The 21,985-nt window shown below is 41.1% G+C and overlaps 1 protein-coding gene across 1 annotated transcript in view; it reads left to right on the top strand.

Moving 5' to 3' along the window:
* Nucleotides 1-11,658: 11,658 nt before the first annotated feature.
* The window catches only part of LOC111974394 (sodium- and chloride-dependent glycine transporter 2-like), a 63,723-nt gene continuing 53,396 nt past the window's right edge, over nt 11,659-21,985 (top strand). The window contains 9 exon segments of the mRNA XM_070447178.1: nt 11,659-12,096; nt 13,380-13,527; nt 14,458-14,589; nt 14,772-14,945; nt 16,196-16,346; nt 17,255-17,387; nt 17,608-17,690; nt 17,692-17,755; nt 19,482-19,585. Of these exon segments, the coding sequence (XP_070303279.1) occupies nt 11,659-12,096; nt 13,380-13,527; nt 14,458-14,589; nt 14,772-14,945; nt 16,196-16,346; nt 17,255-17,387; nt 17,608-17,690; nt 17,692-17,755; nt 19,482-19,585 (1,427 nt within the window).

Raw genomic sequence — 21,985 nt, 5'->3', positions numbered from 1 at the left:
ATTCTGATGTTTTCAGATACAGTTATGGTCTGTAGCACCACCAATTACCCTTCTCAGATGATGTAGGCCAGGGCTCTCCAACTCTGTCCTTGGGGAACTATCCTCCTGTAGGGTTTCACTCCAACCGCAGTTGTAACTAACCCGATTCATCTTGTAAACCAGCTAAATATTACAATCCGGTGTGCTAGATTAGGGTTGGAATGAAAACCTACATGATGGTAGTTCTCCAGGAACAGGGTTGTAGAGCACTGATGTAGACCCTTTGAGAAAACTGCAGGAGACCCCACTCAACCATTTACATTTTTACATTTAAGTCATTTAGCAGACGCTCTTATCCAGAGCGACCAGAAGAACTTCACCTCGTAAGGATGTGACTTTCTGGGCCAGAGATATTGAAATTATAATGTAATTTTTAAGGGGTAAAATGTACAAGCAGCCAAATGGGATAGTCACAAATGTTGACCAAATTCACTGAAAATACTTTGATAATATAAACTGACTATTTGCATACATACAGTACATACTTAGATTATGGAATAAACATGTTTGTTACTTTTGTCATAATTATTATGCTTTAAGTCATGCATATACAAAGAAAAAGTATATTTTCCATCATTTTGGACAAACTTGGGCATTAGCGAACAAAAATAACTTTCTCAGACAGTGTAGAGCCCTTCAAACTACACAGAAAGACACTTCTGAACAATAAGGATCTGACATTCTGAGGTAGAGATATTGGAACTAAGGGGGCAAGTGTAAATGCAGTTAAAGTTGACATTTTTGAGGTAATAATAGATTTCGGCCATATTCACTGAATATAAAATAAATGTACACTGAGTATACAAAACATTAAGAACACCTGCTCTTTCCATGACATAGACTGACCAGGTGAAGCTATGATCCTTTATTGATGTCACTTGTTAAATCCACTTCAGTCAGTGTAGATAAAGTGGAAAGAGACAGGTTAAAGAAGGATTTTTAAGRCTTCAGACAATTGAGACATCGATTGTGCTATTGAGGGTGAATCAGCCAGACAAAATATTTAAGTGCCTTTGAAAGGGGTATGGTAGTAGGTGCCAGGTTGCACCGGTTTTCACACTCAACAGTTTCCTGTTTGTATCAAGAATGGTCCACCACCCAAAGGACATCCAGCCAACTTGACACAACTGTGGGAAACAGAGTCATCATGGGCCAGCATCCCTGTGGAATGCTTTCGATAACTTGGAGGGTCCATGCCCTGGCGAATTGAGGCTGTTCTGAGGGCAAAAGGGGGTGGGGTTTGCAACTCAATATTAGGAAGGTGTTCCTAATTTTTGGTATACTCAGTGTACAGTCGTGGCCAAAGGTTTTGAGAATGACACATATTTATTTTCACAAAGTCTGCTGCCTCAGTTTGTATGATGGCAGTTTGCATTGACTCCAGAATGTTATGAAGAGTGATCAGATGAATTGCAATTAATTGCAAAGTCCCTCTTTGCCATGCAAATTAACTGAATCCCCCAAAAACATTTCCACTGCATTTCAGCCCTGCCACAAAAGGACCAGCTGACATCATGTCAGTGATTCTCTCTTTAACACAGGTGTGAGTGTTGACGAGGACAAGGCTGGAGATCACTCTGTCATGCTGATTGAGTTCGAATAACAGACTGGAAGCTTCAAAAGGAGGGTGGAGCTTGGAATCATTGTTCTTCCTCTGTCAACCATGGTTACCTGCAAGGAAACACATGCCGTCATCATTGCTTTGCACAAAAAGGGTTTCACAAGCAAGGATATTGCTGCCTGTAAGATTGCACCTAAATCAACCATTTATCGGATCATCAAGAACTTCAAGGAGAGCGCTTCAATTGTTGTGAAGAAGGCTTCAGGGCGCCCAAGAAAGTCCAGCAAGCGCCAGACCGCTCAACTAAAGTTAATTTAGCTGCGGGATCGGGGCACCACCAGTACAGAGCTTGCTCAAGAATGGCAGGAGGCAGGTGTGAGTGCATCTGCACGCACAGTGAGGCAAAGACTTTTGGAGGATGGCCTGGTGTCGAGGGCAGCAAAGAAGCCAATTCTCTCCAGGAAAAACATCAGGGACAGACTGATATTCTGCAAAAGTTACAGGGATTGGAATGCTGAGGACTGGGGTAAAGTCATTTTCTCTGATGAATCCCCTTTCCGATTGTTTGGGGCATCCGGAAAAAAGCTTGTCCGGAGAAGACAAGGTGAGCGCTACCATCAGCCCTGTGTCATGCCAACAGTAAAGCATCCTAAGACCATTCATGTGTGGGGTTGCTTCTCAGCCAAGGGAGTGGGCTCACTCACAATTTTTCCTAAGAACACAGCCATGAATAAAGAATGGTACCAAACACATCCTCCAGAGGCAACTTCTCCCAACCATCCAGGAACAGTTTGGTGACGAACAATGCCTTTTCCAGCATGATGGAGCACCTTGCCATAAGGCAAAAGTGATAACTAAGTGGCTCGGGGAACAAAACATCGATATTTTGGGTCCATGGCCAGGAAACTCCCCAGACCTTAATCCCATTGAGAACTTGTGGTCAATCCTCAAGAGGCGGGTGGCAAACAAAAAACACACAAATTCGGACAAACTCCAAGCATTGATTATGCAAGAATGGGCTGCCATCAGTCAGGATGTGGCCCAGAAGTTAATTGACAGCATGCCAGGGCGGATTGCAGAGGTCTTGAAAAATAAGGGTCAACACTGCAAATACAGACTCTTTGCATCAACTTCATGTAATTGTCAATAAAAGCCTTTGACACTTATGAAATGCTTGTAAATTATACTTCAGTATTCCATAGTAACATCTGACAAAAATATCTAAAGACACTGAAGCAGCACAACTTTGTGGAAATTAATATTTGTGTCATTCTCAAAACGTTTGGCCACGACTGTATATTATATATATATAATAATATATTAGGAAAAGCCTCAGAACAGCCCCAATTCATCAGGGCCTTTTTCCCCATTCCTAGCATATACAGGTGATTAAACTAATTGTATTCTAAACTGAAGATCATGAGTTAGTTGATTATTGGAGTCAGGTGTGTTAGCTTGGGCTGGGGCAAAAGTGTGACACCATCCAGGTCCCCGAGGACTAGAGTTGCCCGTCCCTGATTTATATTGATATGTTCAGTAACTTTGGTCACAATCTGTGACTATCCTATTTGGCTGCATGCTTGTACATTTTACCCCCGAAAAATTACATTACAGTTTCAGTATCTCTGGCCCAGAAAGTTGAGTTCTTACGAGGTAAAGCTCTCTTGGTACAGTGGGGTCTCCTGCAGTTTTCTCATAGTGTCTACGTCAGGGGTCTCCAACCCTGTTCCTGGAGCGCTACCCTCCTGTAGGTTTTCGCTCCAACCCCAGTTGTAACTAACCTGGTTCAGCTTATAAACCAGCTAATTATTAGAATCAGGTGTGCTAGATTAGGATCGGAGTGAAAACCTACAGGACGGTTGCTCTCCAGGAACAGATTTGGAGAGCCCTGGTCTAGGTCATCTGAAAAGGGTACTTGGTGGGTACTGTTGCTGAAAAAATCTGAATGTTCATCCTTTCTGTATATTTGCATGTCTTAAAACATAATAACTGTATGAAAGTAACCATTAACACATCCATAGTCCAAGTGTTTATGTTTGATAATTGACTGATTGGTTGAGAATTTCAGGATATTTTTCCAAAATCTATTACTAAACTCAGCAAGAAAAGAAACGTCCCTTTTTCAGGACCCTGTCTTTTCAAAGGTAATTCGTAAAAATCCAAATAACTTCACAGATCTTCATTGTAAAGGGTTTAAACACTGTTTCCCATGCTTGTTCTATGAACCATAAACAATGAATGAACATGCACCTGTGGAACTGTCGTTAAGACACTAACAGCTTACAGATGGTAGGCAATTAAGGTCACAGTTATGAAAACTTAGGACTCTAAAGAGGCCTTTCTACTGACTGAAAAACACCAAAAGAAAGATGCCCCTACTCATCTGAGTGAACGTGCCTTAGGCATGCTGCAAGGAGGCATGAGGACTGCAGATGTAGCCAGGGCAATAAATTGCAATGTCTACTGTGAGATGCCTAAGACTGCGCTACAGGGAGACAGAGTGGACAGCTGATCATCCTCGCAGTGGGAGACCACGTGTAACAACACCAGCACAGGATCGGTACATCCAAACATCACACCTGCGGGACAGGTACAGGATGGCAACAACAACTGCCCGAGTTACACCAGGAATGCGCAATCCCTCGATCAGTGCTCAGACTGTCCGCAATAGGCTGAGAGGCTGGACTGGGGGCTTGTAGGCCTGTTGTAAGGCAGGTGCTTACCAGACATCACCGGCAACAATGTCGCCTATGGGCACAAACCCACAGGGCCCGTCATGGTCTGGGGCGGTGTGTCACAGCATCATCGGACTGAGCTTGTTGCCATTGCAGGCAATCTCAACGCTGTACGTTACAGGGAAGACCTCCTCCCTCGTGGTACCCTTCCTGCAGGCTCATCCTGACATGACCCTCCAGCATGACAATGCCACCAGCCATACTGCTCGAACTGTGCGTGATTTCCTGCAAGACAGGAATGTCAGTGTTCTGCCATGGCCAGCGAAGAGCCCGGATCTCAATCCCATTGAGCACGTCTGGGACCTGTTGGATCGGAGGGTGAGTGCTAGGGCCATTCCCCCCAGAAATGTCCGGGAACTTGCAAGTGCCTTGGTGGAAGAGTGGGGTAACATCTCACAGCAAGAACTGGCAAAACTGGTGTAGTCCATGAGGAGGAGATGCACTGCAGTACTTAATGCAGCTGGTGGCCTCACCAGATACTGACTGTTACTTTTGATTTTGACCCCCCCCCCCACCCTTTGTTCAGGGACACATTATTCCATTTCTGTTAGTCACATGTCTGTGGAACTTGTTCAGTTTGTCTCAGTTGTTGAATATTGTTATATTAATACAAATATTTACATATGTTAAGTTTGCTGAAAATAAACGCAGTTGCCAGTGAGAGGACATTGATTTTTTTGCTGAGTTCATTTCCATTGTGCCCATTTTCACCAGGTTTGACCTTTAACCCATTGAAATTTGCCTAATAAAACTAAATGTAACGTGTTTTTTGCATAATTTTGTGTCACCCTATCACTGTTTGATCTAGCACGGATGACAGCCTTTAACAAGAAAAAGCAAGCACTTTTTCCAGCTTGGCAGGTCTACTACTAGCAGCATATAGGTTGCATCCCAAATGGCATAAAGCTCTGGTCAAAAGTAGTACACTATGTAGGGAATATGGTGCCATTTGGGACACATTCATAGTGAGTTTTATTTCTGCCCTAAAAAAAATCTGACAAAAACTCCCCCTCTGCATACTCCATTGAGCTCTGCTGAKAACAGAATGCTTTTCCACTCTCTTCCTTAGATCATAAGTTCTGAAAAATAAAGGCTAGCTGGTTTGTAATCAGGTGGCGACTGTCGCCGCTTTGGTTTTGCTTAATAAAGCTATTTTTCCACTTCTGAGTGTTCCGCGTCTTTCAATACTTGTGCCATGAATAAATGGTCTTATTAAGGGATCACCGCAAAGCTGTGAAGACATTATTGTATTTTCTTTTTTTTACATGGTTAAATAACTCAAGCATAGATTGGTGGCTTTTTGTTCTAATTTGAAAGCTAAGGGATTGGTCTAAAGATGGCAGGGTTATTGACATATCAAAACTCAGACATGTCCATTTAAACCAGTGTAAATCCACTCCACAGTGGCCTATCAACTTGAAACTTGTTATTGCTATCATGGACATCCCTAAGATGAACCACACTGAATTTGGTATTGATATCTCCCAACAACAACAAAAAATGAACAAATCATTCGTTAAATTTGTAACGCTAACGCTCAAAATCACCTGCAATCATCTTCTCCTCGTGAACCATACGTCAGGTTCACTCCAGATTTTGTATTTAGTCTCATTACATCCGTCTTTAATGGTTCTAAGAAAAAATGGTTGCTGCATTTAAATATGTCCGCACTGTACCTATAGATGCACGTTAGCACATATGCTAATCTTCTCATGAACCATAAGTCAGATTGACTCCAGATGTAGTATATAGATTCAAACAATGAATTAGCCTCTAATGGATTTGACAATGATTAGTTGCTGCATTCAAAGTCGGCCACACTACACCACTAAATGGCACCATATGGCACCATATGACACTAGGGCTACAAGAACTGAGACGATTTTGATATCTGTTGAATTAATGTGTTTGCGTGCGTGCGAGTGAGTGTGGAGTGATAGACAACGGAAGAAATAGATGCTGTGTGGAGTAAACTAGTAGAGGAGACAGTCCATGTCTACATTTCAAAATTCCCAAACATAGAGGACAGCAAGGAGTATAGAGCCATCGGCAGAAAGATACTTGCAAGACATCTATGCTTAAAGCACAAGGGTGCAGAGCCATGGGTGAGGGGATTTCTTTCTAAGCACAACTTCCACAGGTTGTACGGTGCCTTCAGTAAGTATTCACACCCCTTGACTTAGTCTACATTTTGTTGTGTTACAGCCTGAATTCAAAATGTATTGCATAGATTATTTTTATCTCACCCATCTACACGCAACACCCCATAATGACAAAGTGAAAAAGTGTTTTTAGAAATGTTTGCTAATTTATTGGAAATTAAATACATAAATATCTAATTTGCATAAGTGTTCACACCCCTGAGTCGATACATTGTAGAAGCACCTTTGGCGGCGATTACAGCTGTGACTCTTTTTGGATCATTCTAAGAGCTTTGCACACTTGGATTGTGTCCATTATTTTTATTTWTTTTCTTCAAGTTGCCAGACAGCCATTTTCAAGTCTTTCCATAGATGATTTAAGTCAAAACTGTAACTAGGACACTCAGGAACATTCAATGTCATCCTGCTGAAAGGTGAATTTGTCTCCCAGTGTCTGTTGAAAAGCAGACTGAACCAGGTTTTCCTCTAGGATTTTGCCTGTGTTTATAGCTGTATTCTTTCTTTTTATCCTAAAAACTCCCTATTCCTTGCCGATGACAAGCATACTGATAACATGCAGCCATCACCATGCTTGAAAATATGATGTGTTGTGTTGGATTTGCTCCAAAGTTAACYCTTTGTATTCAGGACAAAAAGTTAATTTCTTTGCCACATTTTTTGCAGTATTACTTAAGTGCCTTGTTGCAAACAATATGTATGTTTATTTTTATTCTGTACCGGCTTCCTTCTTTTCACTAAGTTTTTTAGGTTAGTATTGTGGAGTAACTACAGTGTTGTTGATCCGTCCTCAGTTCTCATATCACAACGATTAAACTCTAACTGTTTTAAAATCACCATTGGCCTCATTGTGAAATCCCTGAGCAGTTTCCTTCCTCTCTGGCAACTGAGTAAGGAAGGACACCTGTATCTTTGTCGTGACTGGGTGTATTGATAGACCATCCAAAGCCTAATTAATAACTTCACCATGCTCAAAGGGATATTATTCAGCATCAGCTTTTTAAAATTATTTTTACACATTTACAAATCGTTGCCTTTCTTTGCGAGGCATTGAGAAGCCTCCCTGGTCTTTGTGGTTGAAATCTGTGCTTGAAATTCACTACTTGATTGAGGGACCTTTATTTGTATGTGTAGGGTACAGAGATGGGATAGTCATTAAAAAATAATGTTAACCACTATTATTGAACATGGAATGAGTRCATGCAACGTATTATGCAATTTGTTAAGCAGAAACAGGTTGAATACTTAATGACTAGACATTTAAACTTTACGTTTTTTATTAATTTCTAAAATGTTCTACAAATACAACTTATGGGGTATTGTGTGTAGATCAGTGACACAACATCACAATTTAATCAATTTTAAATTCAGGCTGTAACATGACAAAATGTGGAAAAAGTTAAGGGGTGTGAATACTTTCTGAAGGCACTGTATGTTGCATTATAGAATTATAGCTCCGCTCAGTGATTTCTGCATACCAGGTCACCAACAAAACTTTAACAATAGCGCAAATACACGCAAACACCACTTGATTTCTATGACTTGTCTAGCTTACAGTTTATCTGAAAGGTCACTACTTCAAACAATGTTTTCTTACAGACATTGTTCACCAAATGTTTCAGCCAAAAGATAAGGCAAGAAAGAGCGCTGGGCCTTCAGCGGAGGCCAGAAATGAGCCCCTCCTCCTATAGCTCCTCCCACCACCAGCCTCCTCTGATATCACCATCCCCAAATCCAACCCAACATTTTGGCAACAGGGTGTTCTCCAGGGCACCACCCAGACTATGGAACTCCATGCCTTCATCTGTCTGTGGTGGTTGGTAACCAACGGTTATGTAATTGGTTTAAATCTGAGCTTTGACTATAGCATACTTTGCTGTCACACCTCCTGTGCAAATGTATGTGTCTTCTTGTGTGGAGTAGGGTAAATAATGGATGAGCATGAATCAAATCGCATGTGTGTGGTGTAGCATTAAAGTAAGGTCATGCCCACTTCAATATCTTAAGCTTTCAAAATATAATATCTATGGAATATATGGATAATGTCCATTCATTTAAAAAAGTGTTTACTCCAAAGTATGAGCTTGTTGTTTTGTTTTGGATTTATTATTTTCATATGTATTATTGTTGTTTCATGTTTAATATACCTAATTAAAATGTCAATAACATATGTATATACTTTTGACAAATCTTAAATTACCCATGGATGTTGTGTTCTTATAGATTATTGTTATTAGGCTATTATTATTATTGCTAAATAGCGTTAATAATTAAAGGGTTAAAAAAAAAAAACATGCCTCCTAAAGAGGTTCCTTGAAGGACGTTTTCAAAAAGGTTCTTCAAAGAACATTTTCAAAAAGGTTCCTCGGGGAACCCTGCATTTCAAAAAAGGTTCCCCCACAGTGGCAACTCAAAAGGATCGTCGAATAACCTTTTCTTCTAAGAGTAGTCTGTCTCCTGCCCTCTCCCATTCTGTTTCTTGCGGAAGGTGTGAGAAGTACAAGGAAAGAGGAGAAGAAATCAATTACAATTATTCTCTGTTGACAAAGTAATTAAACCTTGGAGCAGCCAGCTAATTTAGCAGCGCGAGGCCCTTATCTGTAGAGGCCCAGATTTACGAGGGGCGCGGGCCACACGGGCGCAGCAAGCATTGCAGGTGTTTATCGCACATTTAATAAGGRACGCGGGCTACAGTGACGAGCTCGTTTAAAGACACTGCGAGGTCGCTGGACCGTTTCTGCGGGGTTGTGTTATTCGGATTATTTCTGTATCTTTCTTAAGGGTTTGGGTTGATTGCATAACGGTTGCCTAAATAACAACAAAATAGGATACTCATGGGATTGTTTGCCCACGAGAATGAACCAATTTTGAATTAGGAGGACATTTCGTTAACAGAGAAGAGAAAGCTGAACAATGCCGTGTGCAATGCAGTATTTTAGGGCATGCTATTTGTGGTACTGGGAAAGTTCCAAAGCCTCCAATGTAGCCAAAGCCTCAATGACCACGTGTTTTTTTTTTAAAGTGTCCTTTTTGCGTAAGAGGTTAACAAATGAGTAGCTTCAGTCGTTTCACGAAGACCTCGCCCACTTTTTCTACACTTGATCAGAGCTTGTTTCGGTGACGCACACAGAAACGTATAGCCGTATATCGCATGTGTGCTTAAATTCCTTGAAGCGTAGTAAAGTCTATATATAGCCTGGAGGCTTTAAAAAAAAAAAGACTTTGCAGCAGTCTGCAGTTTTTGTCATGACACACTTCACAAATATTTGTACAATGAAAATGGTGTAAATAATTGTTATGGTGGATATTTATAATATTTTATAAATATAAAGTATAGCCCAAACTGTATAGTCTGTGCAAAACATTTACTGACACACATATGGAAACGAAATATCTGCTTTTAAAATTGATAATCATATGTCGTAGTCTATATAATTATATGTGATCCTTATATTAAAATATAGGCGAAATAAGTCATATATGATGCTAGATGTTAAGTTACGTTTTCAGTGTTTTCAACATATTACTTTCTTAAGAAATGTTCAATAGCATTTACGCAAAGTAGGCATACTTACAACACAATAGAAACCATACTAACCATCTAACGAAATAGTTTCCCAATCAATGTAATCTTCTCTCCCACAAATGGTACATGTTCTCTCACGAATTGACGTGCTGCATGCGTTCTCATCCCCCAAAATGTCATCTAGGCCTACATGCAAATCCTCCCTAGCTCGTGTGTACTTACACATCCCCTCGAGAAAAGGGTATTATTAATCAGCTGGTGAATGAGTCAGTCCAAGCACGCACACACTGAGCGACATGTGCGTGAACAACCATGCGCACGTTCCCGCGCGTCTTCGCCCGGTGTAGCTTTAAAAATAAGAATCCAAGGCCAATGATTTATCAAACTCTTATTATCAAGAAAATGTCAAGCGAAGGGCACCTTGCTCCGCACTGACGCAAACCCAATATTTCCCAGTGAGGTATAGAAAGCTTTGCACTAAGCACAGCCAAATCCACTACTACACCTTCCAGTTCTCTTTACAGCTGTTTTTCAGCCTTTCAGCCTCAGCACGTCTTAAAAGCCTCTTCACAAATGGTGAGTAGGCTACATACTTTGTTTGTTTTCTTCATTCTACATTACATTTGTCATACAAGTTATCTTATTTATCTAAATGGTTGAAGCCAGCCTTACTTCGTTTTGTGGAAATATTTTCATTTATTCAAACTGCATGCTGGATAATGGGCTGTATTGAGTAGCCGAGTTGTGCGCTGTCCATGGTACTGAAATCGAGCTGCATAGCGCTGCGCTCCACACACGGAAACTTTTCACAACTCGCGTTCACATGGCAATCTCTGAGCAAAAGATGGATTCAGTTCAATCAACAAAAAAAACTCTTGTTTCGTTCGATCTTTTCCATTCAAGTAGGGCTATTTGTATTGAATGGATTTGTTTTCAGTTTAAGAAAAACGAAATCAGATAATGTCCTTTTTATAGACTATATATATGCAAGGTGGTAGACAAAACACGCAGAAACGTGACTAAATAACCATCCCCTTTTTTTAAACTTCAACCTAAATGTAGCATGTTTGTGTTTAGAAATCCCGCGCTCTCTTACATTGCTTTGTTTCCTCTTGGTTAGGATATATATGCGGAGATAGTAATTTGTATTTCTGCACGCCCGGGTCCTCTCAGAGATGTAGCCTGATGCCGGTGATCATACATGCCTGCCAGGGAGAGGGGAGCTGTCAAGAGCCCGGCAGCTTGTCTATTGCCCATAAAAATCAGTGGCTGTGTGGAGCTGAATGACATGGGGGAAATGGGGCGTAAAATTAAAGAATCTCGCAGTAACAGCGAACAGGAGAGGCAAACCCCCGCAGACTGTGATCTGAAGCCCAGAGCTGCGGAGCCAAAACATGCAACAAAGGGCTTTTAAAATACTGCAGAAACACCCACCGCTGCTGTATTTTTATTGTAGGTGATTAGCCCATATTTTTGATTTGAAAATAATAGCGCTAAAATAATCTAATTCTCAATTCATAGCCTATTAGTGCTAACACTGAGCTGGCAAATGCATCTTAAAGTGTTTCTGTTTGTCTAGCCTTTTATATGATTTTTTTTACCCCTTGTCTTGTGTGAAGAGCTTCATCTGTAAATTACATGTTGCAGGATTTCTCCGACCAGAGAGAGATGGCCAAACAGCCGGCCAATGCTCCTACCGGTTTTAACCCGTTGCACCAGCCGGAGGGAGTTTCAGCAAACAAACCGGATAATGCCTTTAACCAAACGTCCGCAGCATACCCGGCCCCCCAGGCATCACAATCCAACGAGAGCAAAACTTTCTGTCCCACGGAAAATAAACCAGGAGAATCGGGAGAAGTCAAAGTCTATGGGACGTTTAAAAACGCCGCTCTGCCGGTGCCTGGATCCGTGGCTGCGAACTCGGCTGCCCGGGATATCCCTGTCCAGTACGGGGACCCGCTTAGGGCCACCGGGGATCAAAACAATGCATCGGGCAACTGGACCACCATGAGCCAGACCACCATCATTCTGGGCGCAGATGGCAACACGTCTGTTCAGCCCGGCGCCGTGACGGGGGTAAGTGGGCTCAAACGAATTGTTTCGATACGGGGAGGATCGTCCAAACAACCGGGGTCAGGAGAGCTTAGGGGGTGGGGTGGACTACAAGACGAACCGTGGTTTGGAGTGAGTGGTGATCTATCTGACATGCAACCTGTATTGCCTATTAGGATAGGGAATTGGCTGTGGTGTTATCGGGTCGTTCACGGATAAGGAAGCCGAGGTGGGGGTGACATGCTGCGGCTGAGGAGAAGTTGTAATTACGGTCCCATGGGACTCCTTCTGAGATTAGTCCGGCACTGGAGACTGCTGCTGAGGGGTGATTTGAGAGAATATGAGCTATATAGCCTATTCAAGTGAGTTTCCATTTGCAATGGCCAGATGCAGTGACCAGAGGTTACAATTGTATATGAATCAGGGTTAGAATTCACCAATACAATAGTTTAGAAGAATTCCCAGTTATTGTGGCAAATGATCAAAATATAGAACGGAAAAGGTAGGCTATCTATTTCGATGTTCTGACCCTCTGCCTTAGGCTAGAGTAGGCTACCTATTTGATTAAATTCTGTCAACAAAAGTTGGTCTAAAACGGCGTCGTGAAAGTGCTGAATGGACGGAATCTTTTGAATGCAGTGAGATAAAGGAATAGGCCTACTGTAAAATGGCTGTTTGTGTATCAGCATACAGTAATGGTATATCCCCCGCACTACGCTGCTCGGTGTGTCAGGTATAGATAGAAAGAGGGATAGAAACCCCGCGTCATGCTCTCTCGGGATTGGTCTCGGTAAACCCATGACAGCGCTCGGTAATGGGTTACATAAGGCTGCGGATTCTGCCCATTGTTACAATCCCCGCGAGGGCATTCCTCGCCACTCTCCTCTTCTCTCTCCTCTTCCTCCCGCGCGCCAGCCTGACAGTGTTCCATTGATAAGCTTGGTCCATTCTCCCTCTACCCCTATTGGCGGGGAATCAGAAAAAAGGAAATTGGAATTATCTGTATTTATGAATATTCATATGAATTTGTCCTGTCACGTTTTAAAATGCTCACATCAATCAAAGAGTGTTGTTCCCGAGATTATTATGTGTGTTGAAGCGGGTTGTAATTCGTATGTTCTGACTGTTCCAAATAGCCTATACTTGTGGCTAATTTGATAGATCGAATAAAGAAACGAATCCTTCGCCCAGTAAGGCAGGAGGTTTGGGATCTGAGACGTTTTAATGATTGGCTATACTAAATGTAAGTCCTATATGGTTACTTAATGTACATGAAACCTAGCATTAAAATCCACTGATTTTCCCAGGAGGAAGACGATGACGAGAGTGGAGATGAGAATAAGGCCAGGGGTAACTGGACTAATAAATTGGATTTCATCCTGTCCATGGTTGGCTATGCCGTGGGACTGGGAAACGTGTGGAGGTTTCCATACCTTGCCTTCCAAAATGGTGGAGGTAAGGAGAGTGTTGAGTTGAGAATGTACCTGCACTGCAAATGTCACTAAAGTTGTAAATGCAAAAGCACCTAAATGCGGAAAAGAAATAACGCTGATTCCAAAACTGATCAATGTTATTTTAATGAGATATTCCATTGCTCCACAATGATAGATGTATATGTTTGACATCACGCATAATTGATATGAACGAAATTGACGATGTAATTAAATTTCGAGGAACAAAATGGGAGTAAGTGGACTTAATTGTGTTTTTATCCTGGATGATTTGTATTGTTGTTTTGCCATTGTTTAAACACCAGTATGCTTAATGTGTTTTAACATTATCAAACGAAAATACATCACTTTAATTCATTCACTTGCTAGGCTATATCATTGGAGTTGAAATTAGTGTCGGGAAAAAAACACATTCTTCACTTAACTTTTTGACTGCCTTTTCTTCTCTAAAGGAATAGGCGACTTTTTATTATGACARGTTTTCCAAACAGTTATAGAACGCGCCTTAGCTAGCGTTATTTTTAAGCGTCTAAGAGCCTACACTTTTTCGTGGATTTTAGTTAAATTATTTAGGCTTTATGATTGTTAATAACTTCTGTAAACAAAATATTATTTATATATTTTTTAATTATTACTAGGCCTATCTTCATTTCAATCTAGTTTGGTCTACACTATGCATTATTCTATTCTAGCTACCTTATACAACTAATTAGGCTAGATGTAAGGGAAGCAAATAAGTATAACCCATTTAGATATGTCACATTTATTTCATTATTACCTGCCATACATAATCTCTTTATTCCACGAGAAAGGCAGTCGAATTAAGTCTGTTATAGCCTTCTTTTTAAACCACGTGAGCCAAGTTTGAGTAATCTCTTTTCACTTGTACCTGTGCGCTACTTTGAAATGCTTCCCCGTTTCCCTGTGTATACAGGTGCTTTTTTGATCCCCTACCTTATAATGTTGTGCCTCGCCGGGATCCCTATCTTTTTATTGGAGGTTTCCCTGGGTCAGTTTGCCAGCCAGGGCCCCGTGTCCGTCTGGAAAGCCATCCCGGCTCTACAAGGTAAACTACGCATATACAGCCTGCGATCCAAACTCATAAAGTCACGTATTTAAAACTAGTAACATACACTAACTTCAGGAGAAAAAAATGAAAACTACTTATTATGATATAATTACTTTTGATCAAGCTCCTCTGCCTGCTTAAGAGTAATTTACATATTTCGTCTCATTTATTTATTTTAGGTTGCGGGATTGCCATGTTGATAATATCTGTCTTGATAGCCATATACTATAACATTATTATGTGCTGGACACTGTACTACCTGTTCGCTTCGTTGAAGGGCTCACTGCCATGGGCTAACTGTAAGAACGAGTGGAACACGTTGGACTGTAAGGACAAAGACATGCTTCTCTTAGGTAAGACCACAATGCGCCAGAACGCACACACACACTCTCATGCATGCGCACACACACATACACCTAAGCACCCCCTCACCATTGCGCAATGCGCAACGCACTCCTCAGCTAAGGTCTCTGCCTGTAACCTGCCCTATAGTGTAGAGTGGCGGGTTATTTTAAGCATTGTTTTCTAGTTTCATATACATCCAAAAGTGCTACTTTTGCTTACTAGGTTTTTTGTATTGATTTATATATTTATTCTGTGGGTCTTCATTTCTTTTTTCAACTCTGTGTAGGCTACAAATGAGTGATATTTTTTTTACATCTTTATTGTAATCTAATCTATATCATGAGCAAAAAGCAGTTATACAAAATGTGTATTTTAAAGATGAAGGTGTAGGCTCAGTAGAGAAATTCGTTTTTGCATTTGTGCAATTATGAGTATTTGTTTTTAGGTTACATTGGGTTACAATTCATWAAAAAAAAWAAGATAAATTGATAAAAGAAAGGCTCGCAGTATGACCGGATATTTTTCTCCCAGTTGCATGGGAAAAAAAAAAAAATCGAAATTTGATTAAGAAAATGCAATTTTTGTCTATTGCATTTCAGTGAATTCAGCACAAAAGTTGCTTGCTTGACACATTTACAAGTAGTGGAGTTGCTGCAGTGCCGCAGTGTGCGCCAGACTGCCCTCTCTTGGTCATAGTAAGAGTTACAGTAACTGTCGTCTCTGTATCCTTGAATAGCATTGATGCTTGTGTCAACCCGTAGCTTGCATTGGTAATACAACAAACTCATGATCATCATACAAAGCGAAACTAGATCTACTCTGTCAAACATGCTGAACGTTTCTATGTGTATTCTAAGTCTAGGCTACATTTGATATAACCTTAAAAAAATATTGGGAAAAAGGTTATTTCATAATAAGCACAATTTGTATTTACAGTTCTGTTAAATGACAAATAACCATTACATATATAGATAAATAAATAAACATGCTTCATCCATACAGTGGATGAATGGCTTTCATCTGAGAATAGAGGACATTTCCTTTAATGGGTATCAAGTACAGTATGTAAAGAACAGTAATATGTAAAGCATGGCAGAGATCACTGTTTTGGGTGTATGAACCAGTGTGCTGGGCAAGTATCTATTCTACATTATACCATCCCACCTGAGAAAACTGAAAGTTGATACAGTTTTTAAACCAGCTTGTAAATCTGTCTTGTCTGTCCTGGTTGACATGTGTTGGTTTCTGGTTGTGACAGACACGTGCATCCTCCATGATAAAAACGTCACCTCTGTAAAGAACAGCTCGTTCTGTCTGTCGGCTCAAGCCATTGGAAACCTGACCAAACTGGTTAACATGACCTCTCCGGATAACAAAACGTACGTCAGCCCCAGCGAGGAGTACTTCAAGTAAGTCAAATCAAAGTTTATTTGTCATATGCACAGGATACAGTGTAGTGTACACCGTATAATTAAATGCATACTTGCAAGCTCTCCTCGCAAACAATAAAACAGCTAAAAAAGTATTAAATGAAAATATAGTCAAAAAAATTTAATAAAGATAATAACTTGCATCAGAGTTACAGAGAGGTTCTATGTTTGAAGTAGGCCTGCTGGCTGAGGATACTTGTGATTTCTCATACTATACTGTAAATGTTGGTTTTCTTTCTAACATAATTAGGCCACAGTTAGTGGGCTATATAGACACAATTGTTTCCCGCTATTGATTGATATGAAGGAATAATACATGTCAGATCTGAAATAACTGTTTTATATTTCTCTCTCTGGCTCTCTCTATGTCTCTCTATGTCTCTCACTCTCTCTCTCTGGCTCTACTCGTCTCTCTCTCTCTCTCTCTCTCTCTCTCTCTCTCTCTCTCCTCTCTCTCTCTCTCTCTCTCTCTCTCTCTCTCTCTCTCTCTCTCTCTCTCTCTCTCCTCTAATCTGTCTCTCTCTATGTTCTCTCTCTATCTCTCTCTCTCTCTCTCTCTCTTTGTTCTCTCTTCTCTCTTTGGCTCTTTCTCTCTGGCTCTCTCTCTTTGTCTCTCTCTTTCTCTCTGGCTCTCTCTTTGGGCCTCTCTCTCTCTGGCTCCTCTCTCTCTTGTCTCTCTCTCTCTCTCTCTCTGGCTCTCTCGCTGGCCTCTCTCTCTCTGGCTCTCTCTTTGTCTCTGTGTGTTGTGGGTGTGGTGTGTGTGTTGTGTGTGGTGTGTGTGTGTGTGTGTGTGTGTTGTGTGTGTGTGCGTGTGTGTGTGTGTGTGTGTGTGTGTGTGTGTGTGTGTGTGTGTGTGTGTGTGTGTGTGTGTGTGTGTGTGCCCATAGGTACAATGTCTTGCACATCTCCAAAGGGATAGAGTACCCTGGAGACATCCGCTGGCCCCTCGCAGGCTGCCTGTTGCTGGCCTGGTTGATAGTCTACCTCTCCCTGGCCAAAGGAATCAAGTCACCAGGGAAAGTAGAGAATCTCTCACTCTCTGCTCATGTGGTACCTCCTTTGGATTTGAATATTTCCCCTGTGAAATCCAGAACCATCAAATAAAGTTTGTAGTTCTGTGAATTATTATGTAATGTTGCCCTCTAGAGGGTTTGTTCTTGAACTAAAAGTGTTGAATCAGTGCACTTATACAAAACCTGCTAACCTCTCCCTTCGTTTCGTTCTTCCTCTCCTCTCCGAGGTGGTGTATTTCACAGCTACGTTCCCCTATGTGGTTCTGGTCATTCTGTTGTTCAGAGGAGTGACCCTCCCAGGGCTGGTGACGGCTCCCTCTATTCATCACACCCAAGTGGGAGAACTCATTGATGCCTAAGGATACATACACACACGTACAGTTGAAGTCGGACGTTTACATCACTTTAGCCAAATACATTTAAACTCAGTTTTTCACAATTCCTGACATTTAATCCTAAAAATTCCCTGTCTTAGGTCAGTTAGGATCACCACTTTATTTTAGAATGTGAAATGTCAGAATAATAGTAGAGAGAGAATGATTTATTTCAGCTTTTATTTCTTTCATAACATTCCCAGTGGATCAGAAGTTTACATACACTCAATTAGTATTTGGTAGCATTGACCTTTAAATTGTTTAACTTGGGTCAAACGTTTTGGGAAGCCTCCACAAGCTTCCCACAATAAGTTTGGGTGAATTTTGGCCCATTCCTCCTGACAGAGCTGGTGTAACTGAGTCAGGTTTTGTAGGCCTCCTTGCTCGCACATGCTTTTTCAGTTCTGCCACAACCATTTTCTACAGGATTGAGGTCAGGGCTTGTGATGGCCACTCCAATACCTTCACTTTGTTGTCCTTAATCCATTTTGCCACAACTTTGGAAATATGCTTGGGGTCATTGTCCATTTGGAAGACCCATTTACGACCAAGCTTTAACTTCCTGACTGATGTCTTGAGATGTTGCTTCAATATATCCACATCATTTTCATATCATCACTATCTGTTTTGTGAAGTGCACCATCACTCCTAGGCAAAGCACCCCACAACATGAGGCTGCCACCCTGTTCTTCACGGTTGGGATGGTGTTCTTCGGCTTGCAAGCTCCCCCTTTATCCTCCAAACTTAACAATGGTCATTATGGCCAAACAGTTCTATTTTTGTTTTCATTAGACCACAGGAATCTCTCCAAAAAGTATGCTCTTTTGTCCCAATGTGCAGTTGCAAACTGTAGTCTGGCTTTTTTATGGCTGTTTTGGAGCAGTGGCTTCTTCTTGCTGAGCGGCTTTCAGGTTATGTCGATATAGGACTTGTTTTACTGTGGATATAGATACTTTTGTCCAGTTTCCTCCAGCATCTTCACAGATGTCTTTTGCTGTTGTTCTGGGATTGATTGCACTTTTCACACCAAAGTACGTTCATCTCTAGGGGACAGAAGCGTCTCCTTCCTGAGCGGTTTGACGGCTGCGTGGTCCCATGGTGTTTATACTTGCTTACTATTGTTTGTACAGATGAACGTGGTACCTTCAGGCGTTTGGAAATGCTCCCAAGGACAACAGACTTGTGGAGGTTACATTTTTTTCTGAGGTCTTGGCTGATTTATTTAGATTTTCCCATGTGTCAAGGCAGAGGCACTGACTTTGAAGGTAGGCCTTGAAATACATTCACAGGTACACCTCCAATTGACTCAAATTATGTCAATTAGCCTATCAGAAGCTTCTAAAGCCATAACATAATTTCTGAAATGTTCCAACCTGTTTAAAGGCACAGTCAACTCAGTGAATCTAAACTTCTGACCCACTGGAATTGTGATACAGTGAATTATAAGTGAAATAATCTGTCTGTAAACAATTGTTGGAAAAATTACTTGGGTCATGCACAAAGCAGATGTCCTAACCGACTTGCCAAAACCATAGTTTGRTAACAAGAAATTTGTGTAGTGGTTTAAATACGAGTTTCAATGACTCCAACCTAAGTGTGTGTGAACTTCRGACTTCGACGCGCGGGCACACAGATAGACCCACGCACACATGCGTTCACTCACACACATTTCTCCACCCATCCCTCTGTCTCTAAAAGTGACTGTGAATTTGTGTGTGTTCCTCCAGGTGTGGAAGGATGCTGCCACCCAGATCTTCTTCTCTCTGTCAGCAGCCTGGGGAGGCCTCATCACATTGTCTTCTTACAACAAGTTCCACAACAACTGCTACAGGTAAGCACTTCTTACTGTGCTGTTTAACAGCTTTTGCTTCCTTCCATATGTGACCGCCCGAATCCTCTGTCTCGCAATCACACGTGACTGCCCCCTTGACAACATCTTAGCCAGCTGCGCCACCGGAAAGCTAGCAACTCGATGGTACGGGTCGATGCATTTCAAACGGAGGGGTGGAGTCACCAACCCGAATCCGTTACATACGGGTAAATAAGAAGTGGTATCACGATGTTCACACTATTACATTTTCCATGGCAAAAATAAAACATGACGCAGACAAAAAATTGCTGTCGTCACAGCAACCTGCTTTATGTAACATACTGTGTTATGTAGCTTTGAAAGTGAACACGTGACTCTATGACAACATACGGTTGTTTTAGCAAGGGTCGACAAAATGTATAAAAGGTCAAAAATACAGTTTTGACAAATGTAACAGCTGTATAATGGAGTAAGATACTCGACACTTTTGGGATTTTGAAAATCTATCAAATGTTGACAGCACATAAACCATTATATAATTACATCACAATGATAATATATATAATGTATAAATATATACCATACAGTACCAGTCAAAAGTTTGGACACACCTACTCATTCAAGGTTTTATCTTTATTTTTTTWWACTATTTTCTACATTGTAGAAAAATGGTGGAGACATCAAAACTATGAAATAACACATATGTAATCAAAAAAGTGTGAAACAAATCAAAATATATGTTATGTTTTAGTTCCTTCAAAGTAGCCACCCTTTGCCTTGGTGACAGCTTTGCACACTCTTGGCATTCTCTCAACCAGCTTCATGAGGAATTATTTTCCAACAGTCTTGAAGGAGTTCCCACATATGCTGAGCACTTGTTGACTGCTTTTCCTTCTCGCTGCGGTCCAATTCATCCCAAACCATCTCAATTGGGTTGAGGTCGGGTGATTGTGGAGGCCAGGTCATCTGATGCAGCACTCCATCACTCTCCTTCTTGGTCAAATAGCCCTTACACAGACTGGAGGTTTGTTTTGGGTTATTGTCCTGTTGAAAAACATAGTCCCACTAAGCGCAAACCAGATTGGATGGCGTATCGCTGCAGAATGCTGTGGTAGCCATGCTGTGCCTTGAATTATAAATAAATCACTGACAGTGTCACCAGCAAAGCACCCCCACACCATCACACCTTCTCCTCCATGCTTCACGATGGGAACCACACATACAGAGATCATCCGTTCACCTATTCTGCGCCTCACAAAGACATGGCGGTTGGAACCAAAACTCTCAAATTTGGACTCATCAGACCAAAGGACAGATTTCCACCTGTCTAATGTCTATTGCTCGTGTTTCTTGACCCAAGCAAGTCTCTTCTTATTATTGGTGTCCTTTAGTAGTGGTTTCTTTGCAGCAAATCGACTATGAAGGCCTGATTCACGCAGTATTCTGTAAACAGTTGATGTTGAGATGTGTCTGTTACTTGTGCTCTGTGAAACATTCATTTGGGCTGCAATATAAGGTGCAGTTAACTCTAATGAACTTATTCTCTGCAGCAGAGGTAACTCTGGGTCTTCCTTTCCTGTGGCGGTCCTCATGAGAGCCAGTTTCATCAAAGCGCTTGAGGGTTTTTGCGACTGCACTTGAAGAAACTTTCAAAGTTCTTAACATTTTCCGGATTGACTGACCTTCATGTCTTAAAGTAATGATGGACTGTCGTTTCTCTTTGCTTATTTAAGCTGTTCTTGCCATAATATGGACTTCGTCTTTTACCAAATAGGGCTATCTTCTGTTTACCACTTCTACCTTGTCACAACAGAACTGATTGGCTCAAACACATTAAGAGGGAACGAAATTCCACAAATGAACTTTTAACAAGGCACACCTGTTAATTTAAATGTATTCCAGGAGACTACCTCATGAAGCTGGTTGAGAGAATGCCAAGAGTGTGCAAAGCTCTCTTCAAGGCAAAGAGTGCCTACTTTAAAAAATCTCAAATATATTTACTTTTTTTTTAAACTCTTTTGGTTACGACATGATTTCATATGTGTTATTTCATAGTTTTGATGTCTTCACTATTATTCTACAATGTAGAAAATAGTAAAAATAAAGAAAAACCCTTGAATCGGTAGGTGTGTCCAAATTATTGACTGGTASTGTGTATATATATGTATTTAGCTATAGGTTATTGGGCCTATAGGAATTCTAGCTACTTTTGAAGCACACATTGTGCTCTAGAAAGTAATATTTAACTCTGTAAAGATGTTTTATTATTATAAAAGCTCAAATGTTGATACAAAAAACGGATATCGAAATTACAGTCATTTGTGTAATATTAGGTTTCTACGTTGTGTAAAAGCACTACCTATTGAGGTGCATTACATAGAAACTTCCAGGGGCGCAACTTTCACTGGGGGGGGGGGGGGG

This window comes from Salvelinus sp. IW2-2015, linkage group LG15 (assembly GCF_002910315.2).
Source record: "Salvelinus sp. IW2-2015 linkage group LG15, ASM291031v2, whole genome shotgun sequence".
In the NCBI taxonomy this organism is placed as follows: Eukaryota; Metazoa; Chordata; class Actinopteri; order Salmoniformes; family Salmonidae; genus Salvelinus; species Salvelinus sp. IW2-2015.
The sequence above is the reverse complement of the archived record's forward strand: the minus strand, read 5'-3'. Positions and strand labels throughout refer to the sequence as shown.